Genomic DNA, 24,583 nt, shown 5'->3' with positions numbered 1-24,583 from the left:
GAAAATTGTGACTACTGACAGACAAGAAGAGGAAAAATACAAAAAATCTGGACTATTTAGAAAAAAAAAAAAAAAAAAAAATATATATATATATATATATATATATATATATATATATATATATATATATTTAAGCATGAATGATAAATGCTCTTTCTGGATTGTTCAGAAAAAAATGAGAGCATTAAAGTACTAACCGTTTCTGTTCAATTTGCATGTAAAGTGTTTTGATAATTCAAGACTGTCTAAATTAGTCATTGGCATTAGACAGCTCACATCTAATAAAAAAATGGAACTGTACATTTGTTTTTGAGTTGTATAATAAAAATAATACCTTGGAGGGGTTGAGAGTTACATCTGTGATTTATTCCCTAATGGCCAGTGCATTTTGTCCCAAAAACTTCATCCTTACTATCAAACTCCGACATTTGGAAAAAAGGTCTCACCCGGATTCTTACCCTTCCATAGTATTATTTCATTTACTATAAAGAATATTAAAATAGACTACTGCAGCAGATCCCTATATCTTCTCTGAAAATGGGCTGGAGGAAAGACATCAAGATTCATTAAAAGGAAATAAAGACCACTGTGGACCTTGTGCTGATTGTTTAACTATCATTTGGTTTATTTGCAGATAATAGGAAATGTTTCCAGTGTTTATGAGCTTATACTAGACACATACTTTAGTCACTGCCTGATTGTACAGATGGCATTAATACCTGCTTGCTAGTTTCTCTTTGTGTGTCTTCAGCTCCTGTTCAATTTCATCATCTTTTAATGAGAGTGGCACAGGAATTTCCTGGTTGGTACTTGCATTCTGAAAAAAAAAACATGATTAAATAACTGGAATTATATTTTAGACTTTAATGTTTCTCTTTTGTATGTAGTTAGCAGGCTGCAGTGTGAACCTGATACACTGAAGTGTCTTACAGTCTCTTTTTCTGTATCACATTCACTACTACATTCTGGGATTGACGCATGTAATATAAATATTACAATACATGGTTCGGAACTGTTTACGTGGAATATTGGAAATGCATTTGTAAAATGTATTGAAGTATCACAGATAATGTGTTTTCTACAATAGTGATAGTAAATTGATGAAAAGAATACCTATGTACTTCATTCTGATAAGTTTTATCATGTAAAGTTAAAGGTGAAAATTCACATACCAAGGATTCTAAAAATCTTATGCAGCTCTTATGTACCAGATAGGAATATTTCTGATGGAAATTAACAAAATAATTTTAAAATGCAAGATTTTAAGACTCAAATAATGCTTTTATAGCAGAAACAGAAAACCTGGAGTACTGATTTGCTTCAGAGAGTTCCTCATCGTCTTCCTGAAAGGTCTGTATTATGTTCAAAAATTACCTACCTACACCTACAACTTTTGGCAAAGAAATATTTCAAAGGGATTGGCTACTTGTGAGACTGTAATGGTGCTGATAATAATGTGCAACTATGAAAATCAAGGATAAACTTTTTGCAGTTATTTTGCAAATGGAGCAAAAAATAAGACAGAACCATTCATGTGCCTGCAGATGACTCTATCTTGGTTCCACAAGTCATGAACATTATATTAATTTATTGACTTCTGTATTATCATGGTACACACATCACAAAAGAAGCTAAGGTCAACATTGCAGTTCTTTTACAAAAGAAAAAAAATATATAAAACTGGTGACAAAGTACACAGCATTTTTGTATTAACACAGTTGAACCAATGACCATCCCAAATAAGGGTACAGTACAGTTGTGTAAAATCTTACCATAGCAGTCCTTCTCTTCACTGTTGCATTATTCTTTACAAATAGGGATCTCCTGCTAAGGGCCACTCAACATCTGGCCAATATACCAAAGCATTTTGGTTGTAAAGAGTGTGCTGTACATCATACGTATGCTCCCCATGCACGGCATAGAGCATAAAGGTGATGTCCGGATGTACCATCCTCAGAACTGAAAAAGTCCCAGTAGGAACAAGAGTCCAAGGATAAAAATAGGTAACAAGCACATCCAGAAGAAAAAGGACCAGGGGAGGAGGAAGGGAGTGAATACTGCAACAGTGAAGAGAAGGACATCTGCTGTTATGGTAAGATTTTACACAACTGTACAATGTCCTTCCATATCACTGTTGCAGTACTGTTTACAATAGGGAGAGTACAATAGCTCAGGAAGATGGTTGGGAGAAGGAGGGGCCACCAGAGTCCTCTATGAAGCCATGGAGAATGGCCCTGACAAAGCCAGCTATGGCTCTAGAAATCACATTCAACTTATAGTGCTTAGTAAAGGTATGCACAGAAGTCCAGGTTGCTGCATCAAGAATAGAATTAGTATCCAAACCCTTGAAAAAAACACCAGAAGAAGCCCCAGCTCTAGTGAAATGAGCCTTAACAGAAGAAGTGGGGCTCTTCCCATGAAAAGAATAGCAAAAATAAATTGCTTTAGATATCCAAGAAGAAATGATTTGCTTGGAAACAGCCAAACCTAAAGACCTAGGATGAAAAGAAACAAAAAGCTGTTCAGATTTATGAAAAGCTTTAGTCTTTCCAAATAAAATCTGAGTTGCCCATGCAAATCCAAGGTATGCAAAACATTCTAACTAGCAGATTGCGGAGAAGGGAAAAAGTAGGCAAGTCAATAGAGTGATTGAGTCAACTCATTAACCACCTTCAGCATAAAAGAAGGATTAGTATGAAGGAACATCCTGTCCTTATGGAAAACTGAAAAAGGATGTACAGTAATAAGGGTTTGCCACTCAGACAGGCAGAAGTAAGGGCCAAAAGAACAGTCTTCCAAGAACAATGCTCTAAGGAAGCTGAAGCAGCAGGCTCAAAAGGATCCTTAGTAAATTTTTCCAAAACAAAATTAAGGTCCCAGGAAGGAGGAACAGGCTTCCTGTGAGGCTTAATGTGAAGGATGCCTTTAAGAAACTGTTTGGCCTCAAAATCTAGAGGCTAAAGGGGAGTCAAAGGCAGACAATGGATAGCTGATAGGTGGGCTTTAACAGAATAATATGCCAACCCAGCATTGAGCAATTCACACAAATAAAAGAGAACCAAAGGAACATCCACAGTAAGTGGATCCAGGTTATGAGAAAGACAGCAAACAGAAAACCTCTTCCATTTGGATAAGTAAGATTTCCTAGTAGTGTGTTTCCTGGCCTCCTGCAGGACCCAAAGCATGTCTTCAGAAAAAAGGTGTCTGTAGGGGATCAAAACCCTATCACCCACAATGTCAGTTGAGGAATGGACAAATGGGGGATGGATGAGACATCCCTTGTCTTGTGTGAGTAGGTCCACCCTGTGAGGTAACTTGTAATGACTGCTCTTGGCAGGATGCAGAAGAAGAGGGAACCAATGCTGTCTGGGCCAAAAAGGAGTCACCAACAAAAGTTTGGGAGCATCCTGTTTTATTTTGAACAGGACTTTTTGGAAGGGGAGTGAAAGCATAAAGAAACATCCCCTTCCAAGAAAAAGAGAGGGCATCTACCTTCCAGGCCAGAGGGTATGGGACTCTGGCACAAAATAGAGGAAGCTGTCTATTCAGGGGGGGGGGGCAAATAGATCTGGTTGAGGAGTACCCCACTGATGGACAGTGTCCAGAAACACATCCCTGTGAAGCATTCACTCGTGGGATTGTGTTATGGACCTGCTCAGAGAATCTGCCACTATGTTCTTATCTGAGGGAATGTAAACTCCATGAAGGGTCACCTGATACTGGATAGCCAGCTTCCAAACCTGAAGAGCAACCTGCAAATGATCTAATACCTTGTCCCCCCTTGCTTGTTGACATTCCACATCACTGTGGTATTTGTGAGAATCTTGAGGGGCCCTGGAAGAAAAAGAGAATGAAAAGCTGAATTGCCAGCACAGAGGCTCTCATCTCTTTGACATTGATGTGGTCTTTCTTTTGTCAATGTGACCAAAGGCCTATATCTTCAGACGGCTGAAGGAGGCCCTTGTCCCATGTCTGAGGCATCTGTGAAAAGTTCCTAAGAGGGGATTGGAGGTTGAAAAGGAATCCCTGGGTTGAAGGACAACTAATGAATCTGCCTCTGAAGTTGCAGCCTGAGGCATGGAAGATAAGGGACTAGAAAAATTAAAGAATGAAAATGTTGAAGCCAAACTGACTTTAGAAACCACTGAAGCTTTCTCAAGTGGAGGTTGGCTAGAGGGAGCATAGGAATGGAGGAAGCCATGTAACCCAGAATCCTCAGAAATTTTCTGGCTGTGAGTGAAGCCAGAGAAAGAAGGGACTGAGAGAAAGCAATGAGAGTTAAAGGCTTGGGAGGAGGTAGGGATGCGAGCAATGGAACAGTCTGGATCCTGCAACCCAGAAAAACATGATCCTGATAAGGATTCAGGAATGACTTCTGGAACTTTACAGTAAACCCCAGGCTTTGCAGGAGAGAAATGGAAAAGTACAGATGCTGAAGTAAGTCTCTTGAGAGGTGGCCTGAATACGCAGGCCATCCAGGCAGAGAATGGCCCATATCCCCTTTAGCCTGCAAAAAGCAATCACAGGAGCGAGCATTTGTTAATGACCCTTGGGGCAGTAGAGAGGCCAAAGGTCAAAGAGAACTGAAAATGCCAGGAAGCAACAGAGAAATGTAAAAACTTTCTGAAAAGGGGATGAATATGAATGTGTAGATAAGCATCCTTGAGATCAAAGGAAACTAGAAAAGCCTGAGGAAGTAGCAGAGGAAGCAAGGTTTGAATGGACAGCATCCGAAAGGAAGGGATCTTCAAAAAAGTGTTTAGCTGAGAAAGATCCAGAATGGGTCTCCAGATGCCTTCTTTTCTGGGGACAAAGAACACTCTGGAGTAAAACCCCATTCCCCTGAGAAGTTGGAACTTCTTAAATTGTTCTGTGAGTCAAGAGGCCCTGAAGCACCCTTAGAAAAAAAAGAGCAGTTGTTCCTGAAGAGGCTGAGAAATGCCCAAAAAGGGGGACAAGATCTTAAAACCATGTAATAATCCTGGCAAATTATGGAAAGAACCCAGGAGTCTTGGGTGATTTTTACCCAAGTAGGAAGGGACAGGGAAAGATGCAGCAAAAGAGGAATGTGACTGAGAAGAACTGCAGAGTAATACACCACCTGGTTTGTCAGGAAAAGGAGACTTCTGAGTTAAAGGAGTTTGGGTAGCCTTAGCAGGGGGAGCCATTCTTCCACCCTTTTTACCTTTGGAGGGAGGGGAAGGCTGATACAGACAAAGGCAGGCTTATTAGGTTATCCTTGGGGGGAGGGGAAGACTGTCTATGGACAAAGGCAGGCTTATTAGGTTAATTCCTCTGAAACATGGGCACAGGGAAAACAAAAATATGCTTCAACTCCTGTAACGACTTGCCCTTTTCTTGCAGTACCTTAAACAACTTTGCAGCAGAAGCACCACACAAATGTTTATTATCCAGAGGAGAATCCATCAGTTTAGCCTTGATATCATCAAGTAAAGGCTGAAGTATCAGCCAGGGATACCTCCTCAAAACTGATCCAAAAGCAGCAGACCTAGATGAAGCACTAGCTACATTTAATGGAATGGTGAGCTACTTGGGAGGATGTCCCAAGCAAAGCAAGAGCACAGGCCTTCCCCTCCGAATCAGGAAGATCAGAAACAGCCTGACAGGCTTGAGAGAGAAGAACCAAAACATACCTAGTCATATATATCTGATAGTTAACAACCCTAAATGCTAGGGTACCAGAAGTATACACCTTCTTACCCAGTCTCTCCATGGTTCTGCTATGCTTAACAGACGGCAGCAATTTAGTGGAAGGTAACAATTTGGAAGGCTTATCAAAAGCCACTGACACCACAGAGGGGTCAGCAGAGGGACACTTATAAAGAAACTTGTAGTCCTCAAGCACTTTATAAAATGTATCAGTTTTTTTTTTTTTTTTGGAGCAAGGGACTGAGAATCGGGAGCCTGACAAGCCATAGAAAAAGCTCCCAGCAAGGCAGTAAGAACCAAAGGAACAGCAGGGGACCTCGAAGACTACACTGTTGCTAACACTTATGCTGACCTAGTATTATTTAAATGGGAAGACAATTATATTTTAATAATGATGTGGCAACCCCTTTTAGAGATGGGAATTTAGTGTATTTTAAATGTTTTGTGGATGATATCTTTATCATTTGGACTGCGAGCATAGAAAATTTGAATGGATTTGTTGCACATTTACAAAGTACTACAGATTTTCTGATCTTTGACTTAAAATTTTCTAAAGAAAGAATACTAGTTTTGGATATTACTGTTACATTTAATAATAAGGAATTTGGTACCGTGATTTATAGGAAAGATGTTGAGGCCACTCATTATGTACATTCCAATAGTATGCACCCCAGACATACATAAGGTAGTAAAGAGTCAGTTTTTGACAGTCAGTAGATTGAACACCTGTGAAGATAATTTTCATCAAGAATTAAACAATATGGCTAAATATTTTTGTGTTAGGGGTTACAAAACACAACTGATTGAAACTACAATATAGTCAGTGTTAAGGGACTGTGAAGGTCTAGAGATGCCTTACCTATGTGCTAATAGTAATGTTTGCAGGAATAATAGGAATGATAATATTTTTCAGTCTGGTCCTGTTGGTTACATCATGAAGTATAATAGACATACTAACATGATAAAGCAGATTATATGTAAGAAAAGGGCAATATTACAGTCAAATTTTGATACTAAAAATGCTGTGGGTGAAATGCCTAAATTTATATTTAAAAGAGAGAAACGTCTTAAACAATTTCTGTGTAATAAAGATTTATATCAAAACAATATAACTAGTTCCACTATAAAGAAAAAAGGCACCAACCCTTGCTATGACTGTGCTTTTTTTTGTAGTGCAATTAATACAAAACTTGTTTTTAGGCACCCTGTTACTAAGCAAGTGTGATGTTATGAGGTAGTGCCATCTGTGCCAGAGAGAGTAGGGTAGTACATGTGTACATATGCCAGCATAGCTAGCTGAAGTTTTGTAAAGAATTTTATGTTATTTGACTATCACCTTCATTTGTACAGATGTTTGAGTTAAAAATAAATTTGTAAAGTTATTTGTGTTAAAATGCATCAACAGTAGGTCCTGCTGGACAGAAAGAATGTATGCATGTATATTAGGTTACACTGTTGTAACTGAACAAATGTGTATGTTCATCGGAGAACCCTGGAAGGGTAGAAAGTTTGAAATTGTGGTATACCTTTCAGATGCTGCCACATATCTTAGCAAAGCTCTGTGTATGTATTGTACCAGAGTCAGGTGACTGGAGGTGATGTCATCCTCTAGCCAGCATCTGGTTTCTTTGGAACTCTCACAGCAGCACTTTGGAACCTGACAGGAAAGGTTTCTGACAGGATGTATATAGTATATCTCACACATCCACACAGACAAAGACAGACATCATCTGGCTTTTGCTGTGGTAAGATACTCAGCACTCATCAGCTTGCCTTGCTTTAGTAAGTAGTCAAGGAACAGTAATTCTTTAGTTAGTCAGGGACATTTAGTGTGAATAGTTTAGTATTATTTTCTGCATCTGTGAGAAGTTATCCAAGTGTATTATTTTTTATATCACTGTGGTTGAAACTCTGTTTATTGTATTCAGTATTCTGCTGTTTTCTCATATATTATTTATCATTAAATGTTTTAATACCTTTCATTTTGGGTGGTCCTTTAGAGAATATTTTTAACATCTTGAGAGTACTTATGCTTGTATTAGAGACACCATGGCCACTCCTGAAAGCCTTGCTGCTTTGGTCACACACTACCATTTGTATTAGTATTAATTTTACACAGTATAATTGGGTACTCTTTGTAAGGGGTAACTGATTGTTGGTGGCATGATTACCTCAGAGTCTGGATAGAAAGGGGCACAGCTAATAAATCTATGCCAGTTTTTCCCAGGTGTGTATGTGTGTGTGAAATTCAAATATCTAAGTCCCTGTATCAGTTACTGGGAACAGGAACACATAGCTCCAAAGTGGTCAGTGTGGAGCTTTGTGTGGGTCTGGAGAGAGAAGGAGAGTCCAGCCCCAGTTCTGGAGTGTACTCCCTGTGTGCCCTTAAAGAAAATTGTGTTTGGTATAGAGAGCTGCATCTAAAAATACTGTGTGAGTCCATCGTTGCTCTTAGTGAACTTCCCTCACCAGAGTCAATGGTGAGGATTGAGTCTCCTTGATTGCTGGCCTTCAGTTGGGACCTGTCACAGCAAGACTTTAAGTTTACTACATATGCTACATGTTATACTGAAAATGTCATCTAGCTTGCAAACTGTGTGGCCTGTGATAATTTTTATATAGAGAAAACAAATCAAAAGTTAAAAGAATGGATTAGTTCACATTTATCAGACATACATAGAGGTGTTGAGACAAACACTCAATGTAAACATATATTATCTGTGGGCAGGGATCATATATTTAAGTTTAGAGTTATTCAAACAATCTATCCTGGTATACTGGGAGGGGTGTGATTTGATTAACAGAACTGAAATGGCAGAATATAAATGGATAAATTACTTCAGGTATGATGTATCACCTGGTTTGAATAATTTGAATAGTATAAAATCTGTATTAAAAAATAAACGTGAGTTTTTGTAAGAAAATTTATGTCACATTCTTCAGGCTGTCTGTTATTATAACAAAATTAGATTAACAGATATTATAAGTTGTTTTAAGTATTTATAGTTTGTTGATTTATGGTGATTATATTATTTTTCATTGTTTCTGTCGTGATTTTTATTGTATTTTGATAGACTGGCTTTTTGTATAAATTAAAAGCATGCACTTATCGTTTATTAAGCATTGAAAAAGAGTTTCTACTCTAAAGCTTTGCTGTTATTATTGCTGCTTCTACTATTTTGGAATAAATCTTCAGAGGTTGAGTTCCTGGTTTTATTTTTGTGTGTTTTAGGAGCACCAGCCAGATCACAGATCTTTTTTTTTTTTTTACAGTACTATTATACTCCAGATCTGTTAACCAGATTCTCTTATCCTCAGCAAAGTATTGCACATGTTCCCTTATCACAAGGTCTTCCAATATTTCACAAGTAGTAACTTGACATCTACTACCTTCCTGTTAACGTAAGTGCTTATCTCTGAAAGGAAATCACTGATATTCTGTTTTTTCCTTCTATGTTGTTATCTAAATGTTTTCTGAATACTTTAGGAGTAAGTTTAAACAAATTCAGAAAGCAAATTTTAACTTATCCATACAATGAGCCAAATGTTTTTGACAAAATACACATTGCCTTAACTATGAATAAAGGTGTTTAAAACTTCACCCATTGTCCCTCATCAATTTGGTGCTAACTATGCACTTGTTCAAATGCCCAATTAAAGCTCTCAATTCACCCCTTATATCTTTCAGGTGTACCCTATTGTAAAGAGCATTCCTCAGTTTGAGTCTTAAAATGTCCATGTTACTCAGAATTCCAAACTGAACAGGTCTGTTACTCATTTGGTGTTAAGATTTTTTTTAATTATATCTATGATAAATTATATTGAAACATATTATTTCATAAAAATATTTTTATAAGCAAAAAGTAACACATTTTAGCCAACTTGTGATCTTCCTGGTTGAAGTAATTAGTAGACTGTTTATAAGTGTTGCACATTTTACACATATGTTCTACACTACAAGAGGTAGTGTTCCATATTTTGGAGATGGAAGGTTGAGAGCTATGCCCCCACCCAATATACTGAGGAAACAGCCTAGTACCAATTTTATCATGCAGGCTTAGTTTTCACCCCCATTACTTACATGCCTTTTGTTGAGTATACGTAACTAGTTCTTTCTTATGCTAATGATATCTTCCTCTTTCCTTCACCAGGTTTAGTTCATGCTGATGCTTCTGTTGCTCCTCTGCAGCTGTAACTCTTCTCTGTTTTCACTCCCTTTGTTTCTATTGTCTTTCACTTTGCATCTGGTGCTGTTTCATTCTCTTTACCTCTTTGAGGTGTTTTGTCTCCAGCTCTTGTTACATTTTTTTTCAGTTCTAGCAACATTCTCTGGTAATGCAGGGATGGACTGAATTACTCCACCACCTGTTTTCCTTTCACAACCACTACCAGGCTATTCCACTTTCAGTGGATTGAATCCTAACTGCACTGTAGACAGCCATCATCTCATTCTTGGTTATACCAGCAGGTTAGACTGCTTTTGGTCTGCATTATTTACTAAGCTATGGTAATGACATTTTCATATGGCACAGAGTTAATTTTGCCTAATTCTGCTCTTAAAAAATAAAATGTCTGGTGTGCAGTCCAGTGAGATAATTTTGCCTGATTCTGTCCTGTTTACAAACTATGATAACTGGTGTGCCAGGTGTACTGCTGTATATTTATCTTGTGCCTGGCATGATATCACTTTCTGGTGACAAAACTGCTATGCAGGCTGTACACATTCAATTCACAGTGTGTTCACATCACTGAAAACACATTTATATGTGATGGACAGAGACTACAGTTTTATAATATGCAGCACTGCTGACAATTAATCTGTGGTGTCATTACTGGCTTTAAATTAATATCACTAACTACTAAATAATATGCAAGAGGAGATTGAACTTGAGTGTATGGTAAATGCACATGGCTGCTCAGCTAGTAGCCATACCCAAATTAGCTTTTCCCACTGACCAGCTGCAGAACAGTATTATAATCACTGGCTTCACAGATCTCACCCACCTTCTTATCTCAGCCCTGTGCTTCCAGTGCTCTCTTACAGCAATAACTGAAACCTGTGCAAGACTATTTTGCAGACAAAACACACACACACACACACACACACACACACACACACACACACACACACACACACACACACACACACACACACACACACACACACACACACACACACACACACACACACACACACACACACACACACACACACAGTGTTTCCATGAGGGGTTAATTATATCTCTCTCTAGTATCATCGCACCTTCTTTGTATTTATGATAATGCTGCCACCATCTAGACCAGTCTAGCATACTAAGAACACAATTAATGTTTACCTTTGAACTAAGCCAGCTGTTAAATATGGGCAGCATAGCAATAGCTTAAGCAGTTAACTCTTTGAAAGGTGAAACCCAACAGTTGAGTGTGCACCATTTCGATAGGCATGCCACTGGGCTAACCGAGTAAGAAACTTTGTTTTACTTAAACAAATAACATTAACCAATGTATTTTGTAAAATCAAGAAAACAAGCAGCTACAAACTTGCACAAGGAAAATATAAAAAAGTGTTGAAATAGGCAGAGAAGAACTGTGACTAAACTATAATATGGACCTGTTACTACCAGTAGCTAAAGATGTACTGGGTTTTCTATCTCTCTTTGACTTGTAAGTCCAAACAGTAGCTGTGCAATCTCTCAGACAATAAATTCTATAACTGCAGTCCACTGTACATCTTTCTAACAATGACTGTTGATTTCTTTGCCTGGAGTGTGCCAGGTTCTCTATTTCCTATTTGTTTTAAATGGGGATGATGTGTTTTGTGTTCCACAGTCTCTTAACTAGGAGTGAAGGTCCAACAATCTACTGCCCAGATAAGATAAAACATTCTTTGAAGTGACGGCACTGAAAATGTCTGCAGATTTAAGAAGTCAAACTTGGTTTCAATTTCTACCAGTTCCTTTGCATTTCCAATGAAGAAAGTCACATGCTGGACCAATTTATGTTTGTTGCATTCTAAACATTCTACATTTTACATACTGCAATATTTACAACAACTATACTTTTTTGAAAAATATTATTGCATTTAAGTTAGTTTAATACAGCTTTCTCTATGTTTCGCTGAAGACCAAATACAAGCTTTACAATTACATTTGATTTAGTTTAATACCACTTCTCTATATCTATACTAATTATTTAATTTACCTTTGTATTAGGTCTTTGGGTAAAATGTTTCCAATAGTCTACATCTCTTTGTAAAAACAGTTATTGATCATACAGCTTTTTTATTCATTATACTGCTTTTATTCATTCTCCTAATAAGATGTTTATGTTTATTTATTGTACTTCTGTGAAGACCACAGTACAACAATAAATATTGGTCCTTAAATGCTCTGAAAACCACTGTCATGTCACCTTATTGATGTCTGTATGAAAACATAACTTTGACCAATGCAGTCTAGTTTATTGTCTTGCTTTTCTAGCCCCGAAAGCTGTGTATTCCTTCATTTTTGAATTATGCTAACTTGCATTCCAATATTTTGAAGTACAGGGCCTATAGGTAAGATTCAATTTGCAACTTCAATTTAATAAGACTACAGTGTAAAGTGATAACATCTTCCCGTGATCTGCTTCTAATGAATCCATATGTACAACCAATGATTTCAAGGGATTATATGTCATTGATTTTTTTTTTTTGCAGTGTTAGATGGCCCTCACCATAATCCCTAAATCCTTAAAATAATTAACAATGTTGAGATCAGTACTGTTTACTTGATAACGGGAGTTCAGTTTCCTGGGACCATACCAATTTTCTTCTGATTTACATTTTATTAATTTTCACACCATTTAAGGTAGCCAAAATATATATTTTGATCCAAGAAAACTGTAACATGTTATTATAATTTTCATTTGTTATTACTTTTCCAAAGTTTGGGTGGCCACGGTGGTGCAGTGGTTAGCATTGCCGCCTCACAGCAAGAGGTTCTCCAGTTCGATCCCCGGCTGGGGTGCCTTCTGTGTGGAGTCTGCATGTCCTCCCTGTGGTCGCGTGGGTTTCCTCCGGGTGCTCCGGTTTCCTCCCACATCCCAAAGACATGCTTCAGGTGGATTGGACACTCTAAATTGGCCCTAGGTGTGCGTGTGAGTGTGCCTTCTGTGGAAGGTTGGGTGCCGGGCTGGCAACTCGACACTGTAAAACTCCACTGCCAATCAATGTGCGGACGAGGTGTTCCGCTGTGGCGACCCCTAACCGGGAAAAGCCGAAAGAAGAAGAAGAAGAAGATTACTTTTCCAAAGTTTGATGTTATCTGAATAAACAACATAGAAATGGTAATTGTAGCATCACGCTCAGACAAACAAATGTTAAATAAATATAATCCCCAAATTATACACAAGTGCTACATTAGTGCTGCCCATCCCTTATACCTTCCAGTTCAACTGCAAAACATTTATTTTTCAACCACACTTTAATCCAGCTTACTAAATGTTCAGACATACCTAAGATAAATTGTTTGTTAATCAGAAGATGCTATCTTATCCTGTTTAAAGCACTAAATAAAAGTGTGTATGTATATATATATTCACTGAAAGTCAAATTAGTGTGCACTTTTCACGGAAAGCTCAATTCACTGAAAACTCAGTTCACTGAAACACATTTCACTGAAAGTTATATATGACCTTTTCCCCACTGTATTACGACCCTGGAGTTAGTATATATAGTAAGGGGGGGGGTGTAGCCTCCACATATTTTAAATATTTTGAACTATATACATGGATACTTGCAGTTCCAATATATTACTCTTTTCCGAACATAATATATACTTAAAATATGTGGGGGGCTATGCCCCCCACACCCTCGATGTGGGGGGAGGTGCCCCCACACCCCCCTTACTATATATACTAACTCCAGGTTCGCAATACAGTGGGGAAAAGGAAATATATAACTTTCAGTGAAATGTGTTTCAGTGAATTGAGTTTTCAGTGAATTGTGCTTTCAGTGATTTGTGTTCAGTCATTTGAGTTTCAGTGAAATGTGCATTCAGTGAAATGTCCTAGACCCATATATATATATATATATATATATATATATATATATATATATATGGGTCCATATGACTACATCGACAAGTCATAACATCGACATTCAGTACAATCACTGACAGATTAAATAACCGAAATCCCACTTCACCGACATTCACAAGTTCAACAACAAAGCAGTCAGGTAGGTGAAGTGTGCATTAGTGTCGGAGCTTGGGCTAGGGGTGGGTAAGTGAGTTAGGGTTAGGGTGCAGGTAGGTGAAGTGTGCGATAGTGTCGGAGCTTGGGCTAGGGGTGGGTAAGTGAGTTAGGGTTAGGGTGCAGGTAGGTGAAGTGTTAGTGTGAGCTTGGGCTAGGGGTGGGTAAGTGAGTTAGGGTTAGGGTGCAGGTAGGTGAAGTGTGCGATAGTGTCGGAGCTTGGGCTAGGGGTGGGTAAGTGAGTTATGGTTAGGGTGCAGGTAGGTGAAGTGTGCGATAGTGTCGGAGCTTGGGCTAGGGGTGGGTAAGTGAGTTAGGGTTAGGGTGCAGGTAGGTGAAGTGTGCGTTAGTGTCGGAGCTTGGGCTAGGGGTGGGTAAGTGAGTTAGGGTTAGGGTGCAGGTAGGTGAAGTGTGTGATAGTGTCGAAGCTTGGGCTAGGGGTGGGTAAGTGAGTTAGGGTTAGGGTGCAGGTAGGTGAAGTTAGTGTCGGACCTTAGGGTTAGGGTTTGGGTCAGGGCTAGTGTGTATGCTATGTAGTGTAGTGTGTTTAAGTAGACCCGGTTTAGTTTTGTGCAGTGGTTAGGGGCATTTACTTAGTGACTGCTGAACTTGTGAATGTCGGTGAAGTGGGATTTCGGTTATTTAATCTGTCGGTGATTTTGTGTCGGAGTACTGAATGTCGATGTTATGAATGTAGTGATATGGACCCATATATATATATATATATATATATATATATATATATATATATATATATATATATATATATATATATATATATATAAATATATATATATTTATATATATATATATATACACACACACACACACACACACACACACACACACACACACACACACACACACACACACACACACACACACACACATTATCAATATGATGGCCTTGATTCATTCCTGAAATAATATTACAAAACATTTAATAACAACTCATGATAGATCTCACTTTTATGTTGGCATGTTGAAGTATATTTGTGGTTGTGTTGTCATTAAGTTTTAAGTTTCTCTAAAACTGGATTTCCTATACATTTGTATACTCTATATAGCAGACTACTAGGTTCATAATTCATGGGATCATTTCCACAGCCTTTATTTTTATATGTCATTCTGGATTTCCTATACATTTGTATACTCTATATAGCAGACTACTAGGTTCATAATTCATGGGATCATTTCCACAGCCTTTATTTTTATATGTCATTCAGTGATAGCCCTTTTCTACTTAAGTGGAATAATCCATTGTTCATAACTCTTTCTAATTTAGGATAGAGGTTTAATTAATTGATCTTAGAAAAAAAACTTAAATTCCTTTTTACTATTATAATATCCATAGGTTTATTAATTTGTAACTTGTAATTAAATTGGATAAATTAATCATATCATGGTCACACTGTTTTGAGATGTCATTATAACTTGTAAGTTTCTGATTTAAGGAAGTAGGATCTAAAATGGAAATAAAATGTTCAAATAATACTAGTTTATATTTCATTGACTAGCATTTGTTTACCTGCTAGTTAAATTTATTTATGTATTTATTATTGACATTTCATAACTGGAAAAGTCTGACTGGGTAATAAATACCCATTTTCAGCAGAGACCTGGACAGAAAAGCTTCAGTGAGTTAGATAACATCAAATAAAACAGTAGTATTGATATTGATGTAATTACAAAATCATATAGGCAAACAATTCGACAGTGGAATACAGAATACAATAACACGCAAGGAGACACCAGTGATGTAATAATAATAAGAAAAAGATGACAAATAGAGCAATCAGTATATACAAAATTATTAGAAGTATAATCTAGTATGCTAGGAAAAATATAAAAAAAACAGATACAAGCCTCCCTAAGAATGGGGAGAGGCCAGATGTTGAAATATACATATAGATAGTATGATGAGTGGTTAGTATGACTGCAAAGTATTTGTTGATGTAGATCATACATATGAGGTACATGAGCATAGCCATGAGTTAGTGAGAAATTCTTTGAGAGAGGATTTAAAATACATGGACTTTGTCCCATACCTTTTTTGGTTTATAGATTTCAAGCAGTTTTTTGTCTCGAGAGCACACAGAGTGATTTGGTAGATATTGATGAAGTACTGGGGTGATAGAAGGGCAGGTAGAGGGGTTATATAGTATTTTTGGGATAGAAGAAGTTGTGTATAAGCTAGTTGATGTGGGAAGTTGAGAGCACATAATGCAGGTAAATTAGTGTTGCCTATTGACTCTTCTTGGCCTTGCTTTTATATTTTTAAAAAGATTATTTATTGTCCTTACTGTCTGTAGTCCGGTACTTTTCAAAGTTTATGGCATTTTTGCGGACAGTATATTTCACCTTTTTTAAAAGTAAGTTGCACATGTTCATACTGTTTTATTTGTTTAATTAATTAATTAATTAATTAATTAATTAATTCGCTCTGGATCATTTATGATGTCTTTTCTTCTTATTTGTACGTTACATTAATAATGTATTTCCTTTACCTTTTTTTTCCCGTTTAAAACATTTTTTTATATGAGCATATTTTATCTTTTGGAGCATTCCATATCTCATCGATATATTTGTCATCAAAATCTCTTTTCCAGTATAGTTCTTTAAACCAAAATAGTAAACAAATAGTATTTTTGTAATTCGTATAATAATTATGCTTAATCATCATTTATCCTCAAAGATTGTTCTGTAAATTCAAAATGTCCAAAAGTGCCCCATTCAGGATGTAATTTTATGCCTTGTGTCCATTAAGGGTCAAGAGAGACTGTGGTTTCCTCCATGATCCTACACTATGTTAATTGAAAATAGAAGTAATCCAAAAAGCTCAAGTCAGGTCTGGTATCCCACCTGTGACAAACAGGTTGACAGGACTAACAAGAAACAGAGTACAAAGGATTAGTCCAGAGAAAATCACTTTAGCTGGCTGATCGAGGAGACTCTCGCCCTCTCTTTCTCTGATGCCTTGCTTATGGCAGAAATAAAGATGCCTTGTTGAAGTTTCAAGTAGTTTACTTAGTTAAGTAGCTAGACAGATGAGTGTTCTTGTTCTAATACATTGTACTCAACAGGTCAGTTATGTAAAGCTAGTTACAGACAATGGTGGGTGGGACCAGAGCAGCTGATTGGAGGAAAATCTGGGAGATGGAAAAACGAGGAGCAAATCTCAAAGCTTAGAGGTTGATCCCTTACTTGAATATTCCTGAAAGACCCACAAGGGTTGATCAGTTCAGGAGCCTATGAAACCTCCTTCTTAGTTAAAAGTTGTTTATTTATTTTTTTTTTATTTTTAACAAACAAAAAATGGTAACACACCATAAGCTACCACTATAGAACTATATTTAAGAAAAAACTTTTTACCTGAGATTCATCTAATAAAGTGGTTTACAGTTTGATCATTGAAAATTCCTGCCTTTATGAGGCTATAACCAGAATTTATTAGCCTGTTTTGTATAATATATAATATGAAAGATTGTGTCTGCCTTTGTGGTCTCATATTCCTTGAAATAAATTATAAAAGCTTTATTACAGTACATTTTCCAGTCTGACTTACACAATTAAAATGTTTCTTGCATGGCTTTATTTTTCTGACATAAATTTTCCTTTGGGTTATTTTTAGACTGACAAACAGAGAAATACTTACTTGCAATGTGAATGCATGACAAGCTTGCTAGCACATAGGTATTGCATCTGTTTGTGCAGCCAGTGCCCCAGGTTCAAAAAGTGGTACAGAATTTGAATAAGGGGAGGGAGGATAGAGTATCTCCTTTCCTTAGGGGCTGGCTGGGCACAGAGCATGCCACAGGTGCTCCCTCTGGTGTTGTCTGGAGACTGGTGCTAGGCAATGAGCTTTAGCTAAAAAGTAACAACACTAGTATGTCATCCTAACCAAGGGGGCACATGCGCAAGTACGGTGTCTGATAATGTGCTCCCTTCTGTAATTCTGAAACTCCTTGTAACAGCAAGTCCCAGAACACTAAAAAAAGTACAAAAATGCAGGAGAACAGTAAGTGTTGAACATCCACTGTTCTCAATTTAAAGTTGTTTTCACAGGGAGGATAGTGTTCCTGCAACCCCCCTAATGTTAGGGTCAACCCCCCGTGCTCATGAACTTATATATGATGATGCTGAGATTGCCATACCTCAGAGAAAAGGAAATACTCTGAGAAAGAGCATTCTCATGCTTAGTATGTAGATGTCTGTATTTTTGCTCATTTAATCTCTCTGTTCTGGGACTTTTAATTACAAGCCTCATAATATCAAATGACTACCACGCTGAATGTGTTGAATGTTAGCATTTGGGAAAAGGCTAAATGCAAACATAAAAATCCAACCTTTCAGTGGTGCAATGGAATGTTCACTACTTAATGACTGTTGTCTCTTGGCTGCACTGTTTACTAGAGGTGGTGGTGGAACAAATGGATCATTTCAGGATGAGTGCAAGGAGCCAAGGTAGCAGAAATGTAGCAGAAAGAGTTTAACACAATAATGTGAATGCACTTCATTAAACGTATCAGATACAGTTAAAGGGAGTCTGGTAAGCTGTGCAGTGTACAACGTACATGCAGACACCCCCACACACTAGTACTACTATTATTAAAGGAAAAGGACAAGTCATGGTTTAACGTAGTTCAGACTTGTTAGAGAGATCACATTTTGATAGTTAATGATCTTCTCACCCATGAGCAGTTGCTCTCCTTAGAGAATAAGCACTTAAAGTTACTGATACTCTTCCTATCTGTAAAGACTAGCCCAAGGTGACAGCTATAGTGCAGGGAAGGTGGAGATTGTACTTTGTTTATGTAAATCTCACCGCAGTTAATGAATTACCATGGAGGGGCGGGTAATTTACCAATCACTGTAAGAAGAGTAAATACAACAGAAACCAATAACTATAATACAAACTGAATATCAGCTGACATAACTATTGGTGGCCACATCAGCAAACATCCTTGCATAATTTATATCTCCCCCCTTCCTCAATAAACACTCAACAAAATCTACTCCAAAATATATTCTGACAAGTTGCATACTCAACATAACACAATTATTCTAGGAGATTTCAACATAAATGCTGCCAAACCCACTGCCCAAATATTAAATAAAACATTAATACACCACAACAATATGGTAACTGGTTAAACAGCCATCAAGACCCAACCCTGTGACAGGCAATAATTCTACCCTAGACCTAATCATCATTGATACAAAGCACATATGCCTAAATCTGACATTTCTGCCAAACATAAGTTATCATTGTGCCATAATGTGATTCTGGTCCTTTAAAGCCAATAAAAGGCCTCACATCATGTCCTACAGTCATATCCCTGATAACAGAGACATCACTAAATACTTGCCTTGAAAACATAGAATGGTCCCAATTGTATGTAGAAACAGACTGCGATCGGGCACACAGTTACATCATTAACAAGCTTACAGCTGTGCAGGATGCAGTTTTTCTGCTGATAAAAATTAGAGTAAGAGGACAAATGTGCTCCTGGCTTACTCCAGATACCAAAAAACTACTCCAGGCTAGAGAGAAAGCTTGGAAACACTGGAAAAGAACATGATTCCAACAAACTACTGAAGGAAACATATCTCAACATACGTAAAAAGCCCAGAATAGCAACTAATTAAGCCAAAGTCCCATTTATCAGACAAATGATTGCTAAAAGCTCCAACCCATTTTGGTCCGAGTTTAAACTTCTGACTGGAACATTTACAGACTACACTCTGACTGTCTCCACTCAGCAAGCAGATTATACCCACAGCTTTCCAAATTAATACAGAAACTTCCTAATAGACACAGTGCATGAACTACTAGAAAATTACTCCCTTCCTTCCAACCCATTCTATTAGCTCATCACAAGCCTCTTAAGTTCTATTTTCTCAGCTCTATACAGTGAAGCATATTCTCCTATGTTTTACTTTAGACACATTTCTAAAAAAGTCATTAAGAAAGCTCAACTGAAATTAGATAATAAAAGCAGTGCATTGTCCCCTCTGCACCATGAAGTCCTAAAAATGGCTTTCGCATACATGGAAAATTATCTTACACACATCTACAATCTTTCATTTGCCATATTTTCCCTAAAGCTTTTAAACTTGCCATCATAATGCCAATCTCTAAAAAGCCCAATCCAAAAGCAACAAAGACTTTAGACCAATTGAAAAGCTCTGCCTACCAGAAAAATATTTGAAAAGCAGATCTACAAGCAAATATTTGATCAAATAAATAAGTACAGCCTTCTATGTGATTCCCAACATGGCTTCAGAAAAGCCTGTAGCATCACCACTGTCCTATGCAGTGCCACAGACACTATCTACAATAACATGAATGAGTCTAAACTAACAGATAATCTCTTTATAGACTAGACATGATGAGGACATTTGAAATTATGAACCTCAATCTCCTACTCTTCGAACTTCGTAAATTTAATTTTGGGCACTCAACAACAGGATGGATAAAAAAACGACTTATAGGATAGATCATTCCAAGTAGATTCTAACTCCCTCCTTTCCACTCAAGGTATCGTTACTAAAGGGGTTTCCCAAGGTTCAGTTCTTAGTCTCCTGCTATTCTAAGCTACAGGAATTCGCTCTACCCACACCCCTACAAGCCAATTAGTATGTGAAATAGATACCACCACTGCCAAACACTTGTGACGACCGTGCCCTGGCCCAGCAATCAAGGAGCCTCAATCCTCACCACTAACACCAGGGAGGTTGTCTCCTAGAAAAGGAAAGTTAACTAAAACACACAGTAAAGTACAATTTCCCTTAAGTGCACACAGAGATCACAGTCAGTCTGGGGATGGTTGCTCCCTTACTCACCAGGTCCCCAATAAGACTCCCCACTGACACAGCTATAGGGTCCAGGTCTCAGCATAGCTGGGCAAGCTAAAACCTCCAGTACCCTCTCTGTCCAACCAGTGCTTCATGTCCCTGCCCAAGTAGCTGACACAACACACACACACTTTGAGATAAGTATTGATACTACTTCACAGACACTCCTGGGAAAGACTGACACAGATTCTCCAGCTGTGCCCCTTTACCCAGACTATACGGTAATAATTACCGCCACCACCCAACTAATAATATCAGCTACTAAAAGGCCCTGAAAAGGGTGTCCAATTATTACTGTGCAATATTATTATCCAATGGTAGTATGACTAACAGTCAAGGCTTACTTTAGAGTTGCCTATTACAATAACCTCTATAAATATGCAATGTACTCCAGAGCTTATCTCTACACAAATCAGACACAGGTAGAAGGTTTTAAAAATATTTAATAATAAATAATTAAAACACAAGACAGAACTACTACACCACAGAGATATCTAAGAGTTCAAAGATCACACAGAAACTTAAAATAATACAGTAGGACCCATCTGATTTCAAAGAAAAATACCTAATTAATATTTTACTAGCTTTAACTATTCCTACAAGAAATCACAGTGCTAAAACTTACATGTGAGCTTAAGGCAGAGCGCTGGTAAGTTGGATATCCAAGATCAAAATGCTTCTAGTCTCTTGTGAGAAATAGTATTTAAACATTACTAACAAACATGTCTCTAAGGCCCTCCCCAAATTACATCATTTTTGACACTTAAGATGATGCAATATGAATACTGGGAAAACCTAACACCTGGTCTGAGTTCTCAGGCCACAAACTGCATTATTTAGCAATTTAACACCTACTCAGAAACATACAACAATACAAGGCATTTCACATATACATTCTAGCAGAAACTAGAGCAATAAAGCACCTTCCACATCTAAATTCTGGTCATAAACTTTAGCCTTAAAACAATGGGCATGAAACCTGCATCTGGCCGCACTCGAGCTGAATTATAAAACATTAAAGAGATTTATAAGATCTTTTCAACTTAAAAAGACAAATTTGAAATACTTGGCTTGGTTTTCCCTACAGCAGATGGCAATGTTGCAACAATCTTGAAGTTCACATTTTACAGTGTTTTCTTACATTTAAAAACACAAGCCTGTATTTTACATTTATTTATACAGTTGATAGAATTATGTATCAAATTCTATTTGACTAGGCTGGCAGCCTTTGCCCATCTCTCTCCAGTATCACAATGACATCACCACAGACCACAAACAACTTAATTTTATTATGTATGCTGATGATATCTGTGCCCTAAAATTCAACATAACCTACACATCCTTGAGCATAAACTTCAAACCACTTTCACAAAATTATGAACTTTGACCCACGCAAAAAGGTCACTCACTCATTAACACCCAAAAATCTAGCACTATGATTTATGGAACATCAAAAATCCCACTTGTGCAAAGCTGACCTAATTGGCAATGTTCCCCAACTAGTCTTGTAACAACAATATACTTACCATAAACACCTCACTTTCCCTTAGCAAGCACATTGTGAATGCCATTACCAAAATTCTTACCCAACTCAAGCTCAGCTATGAAATCTTCAATACGGTAACTTCAAAAACCTACAAAGTCTTAGCCAAAAATGATACCAAAATTGAATATGGACTACCTTTAATAACATTCTGCTCTAGTAAGCAGCAACCAGTAAAATATACAGCTCCGTTCTCCTCATTAACCAAATAACCCACCAATGCCACCTGTTAGAGCAGTGCAAATGATGACCAATCAGTTAAATGGCAACATTTCTTTTTTTCTGGTCTAATTTTCAAAATTCTCGGTCAAGGGCATCACCCACCACTGAGGTCCAAATTACTGATCAGGCAACAAAATTACTCCCTAAGAGATGATGCATATGATGCCATATCCTTAGTTAGACCCAGATTCAAAACCACTACTGGTGAAAGAGCCTTTTCTAAGTTGGCCCCATAAGTATGGAATCATCTGCCATCTGAAACCAGATACTAGACAGTTTCAAAATATAGTGAAAAAGACCTTGTTCAAAGAAGCATCATTATTCTGTTACAATCAAACTGTGTACACTAAGTGTATATCATATCAAGCAGGTAGGAAACTAAGCCAAGGGGTAGTGGCTGGCTAAGTAAATAAAGTCACTCCTAAAGTTCTGTTCAAACCATGGTATAATGTATAAATATATTTTTTACCATTCTCTCTCCATTTGGTATCATATGGTGCAAAATAGTTTCCTACATGTATATATTATAAAAATCATGTCCAGAATGGGTTTGTGTTCTATTTGTATAGTCTGTGTTGCAGACTGTCATCTTGTATACTAGATTTTGAGAATGCAGATATTTACATATCTGTATGTGTTTGTAATTTTTTTATTTGGTATGTTTGCAGCTTGTTTTAATTGCATTTTGTATCCTCTTAGAAGTTCTTGAATATCTTGATATTTTTCCACTGCTCTGTTTTGCAGTGTTACTACAATTGTTTCCCTTCAGGCCCAGGTTGTGGCTTCAAATGGTCTGAGGACCAGGCCTCCTACCCAGATATCAAGTGTATTAAATAATTAAATGCACACATGCACACTCTTATACACATCTCCTGCAATTGTGACTCTGTATTGGTTCATTACAGAACAGGATAAGTATTTAGTAATGCTTGCAGAGAGGTCAGATTATCCCATTCAGGTAAACTTTGGTTTTATGTAGATGTGAGTTTGGTAGTTTGTACTCATATTTTTTATATATTTACTACTTTACATATGTTCACCAGTAGTTACTAGGTATGCAGTCTAGGGGAACACTGAAGAGCCCAGCCCAATTTCTCTACTGCCAAGGAGCACTGCCTGGATAAGTGACTTGTTGAAAGTCACAGAATAGGTAAATTAAGTCTGACAGAATCAAACCCTGTACCACAAGAAACAGCTCATTACTTATTAACACCTATGTGGTGTGGAATGTCACACCTCTAGCAACCTACACACATCCATGCATTCCATTGAAGAGCTTTTCCTGAAAAATCAGCTTAAAAAAGCATGAGTAACAAATCTAAATATTTTTGAGCAATAAATGCTATTAAAACTGTAAACACAGCAATGTTATCAGTAAACATACTCTTTATAGTGATAGTATCTGGTACATTTATAGTCTTTCCATAAATACTGTAATCAAGCAATAATCCATGACTGTGCATGGGCACATCAGGATTTACCCACGGTTGGTTTGATTTGATCACAAAGGCCAAGACCGAGTGATTAAGCAAAGTCAACTGTGAGTAAATCCTGACATACCCCCAATTAGGAGTGGTTTATTGCTATTATACATTGACTTTATTTAAGAAAGAAATGGCTTACCTTTCTTAAATAATGTCTTTCTGCAAGGGTGTTGTAGTGTTCCACTGTGTTCTTCCTTGTTTGCTGATGTGTACTGTGCATGTATATGGGACAGTATATCAGTGCAGAACAGGAGAAACATTGAAAAGTGAATCTTCATTGCTGTTTTTTTTTTTTTGTTTTTGTTTCCTGACAACATACCTAATAAACTCTTACTGCAATAAATCTAAACAAAGATCAACATACAACATAAAGGGGAGACAAAGGTCCAAAAATAGAGGCAGAGTTTATATATTGCTCTTATAAACTTGCTGGAATAAGAAATTTTGCATTACCATGCATTTTCTGAAGAATATGATGCCTGAACCAGACATATCTGTCATTATATAATGACTCCAGTCCCTTGTGACTTGCCAGAAAAATCACAATTTTTATGAGGAACAGACCAAAACTATT

The 24,583-nt window shown here is 37.3% G+C and overlaps 1 protein-coding gene across 1 annotated transcript in view; it reads right to left on the bottom strand.

Moving 5' to 3' along the window:
* The window catches only part of LOC122793773 (WD repeat-containing protein 49-like), a 630,038-nt gene that overhangs the window by 47,795 nt on the left and 557,660 nt on the right, over positions 1-24,583 (bottom strand). The window contains exon 26 of the mRNA XM_044061963.1: positions 720-817. Within this exon, the coding sequence (XP_043917898.1) occupies positions 720-817 (98 nt within the window). The remainder of the gene's footprint in view (positions 1-719; positions 818-24,583) is intronic.

The sequence above is a fragment of the Protopterus annectens genome, chromosome 2.part0 (assembly GCF_019279795.1).
Source record: "Protopterus annectens isolate FY-2018-M chromosome 2.part0, PAN1.0, whole genome shotgun sequence".
Lineage (NCBI taxonomy): Eukaryota > Metazoa > Chordata > Ceratodontiformes > Protopteridae > Protopterus > Protopterus annectens.
The sequence above is the reverse complement of the archived record's forward strand: the minus strand, read 5'-3'. Positions and strand labels throughout refer to the sequence as shown.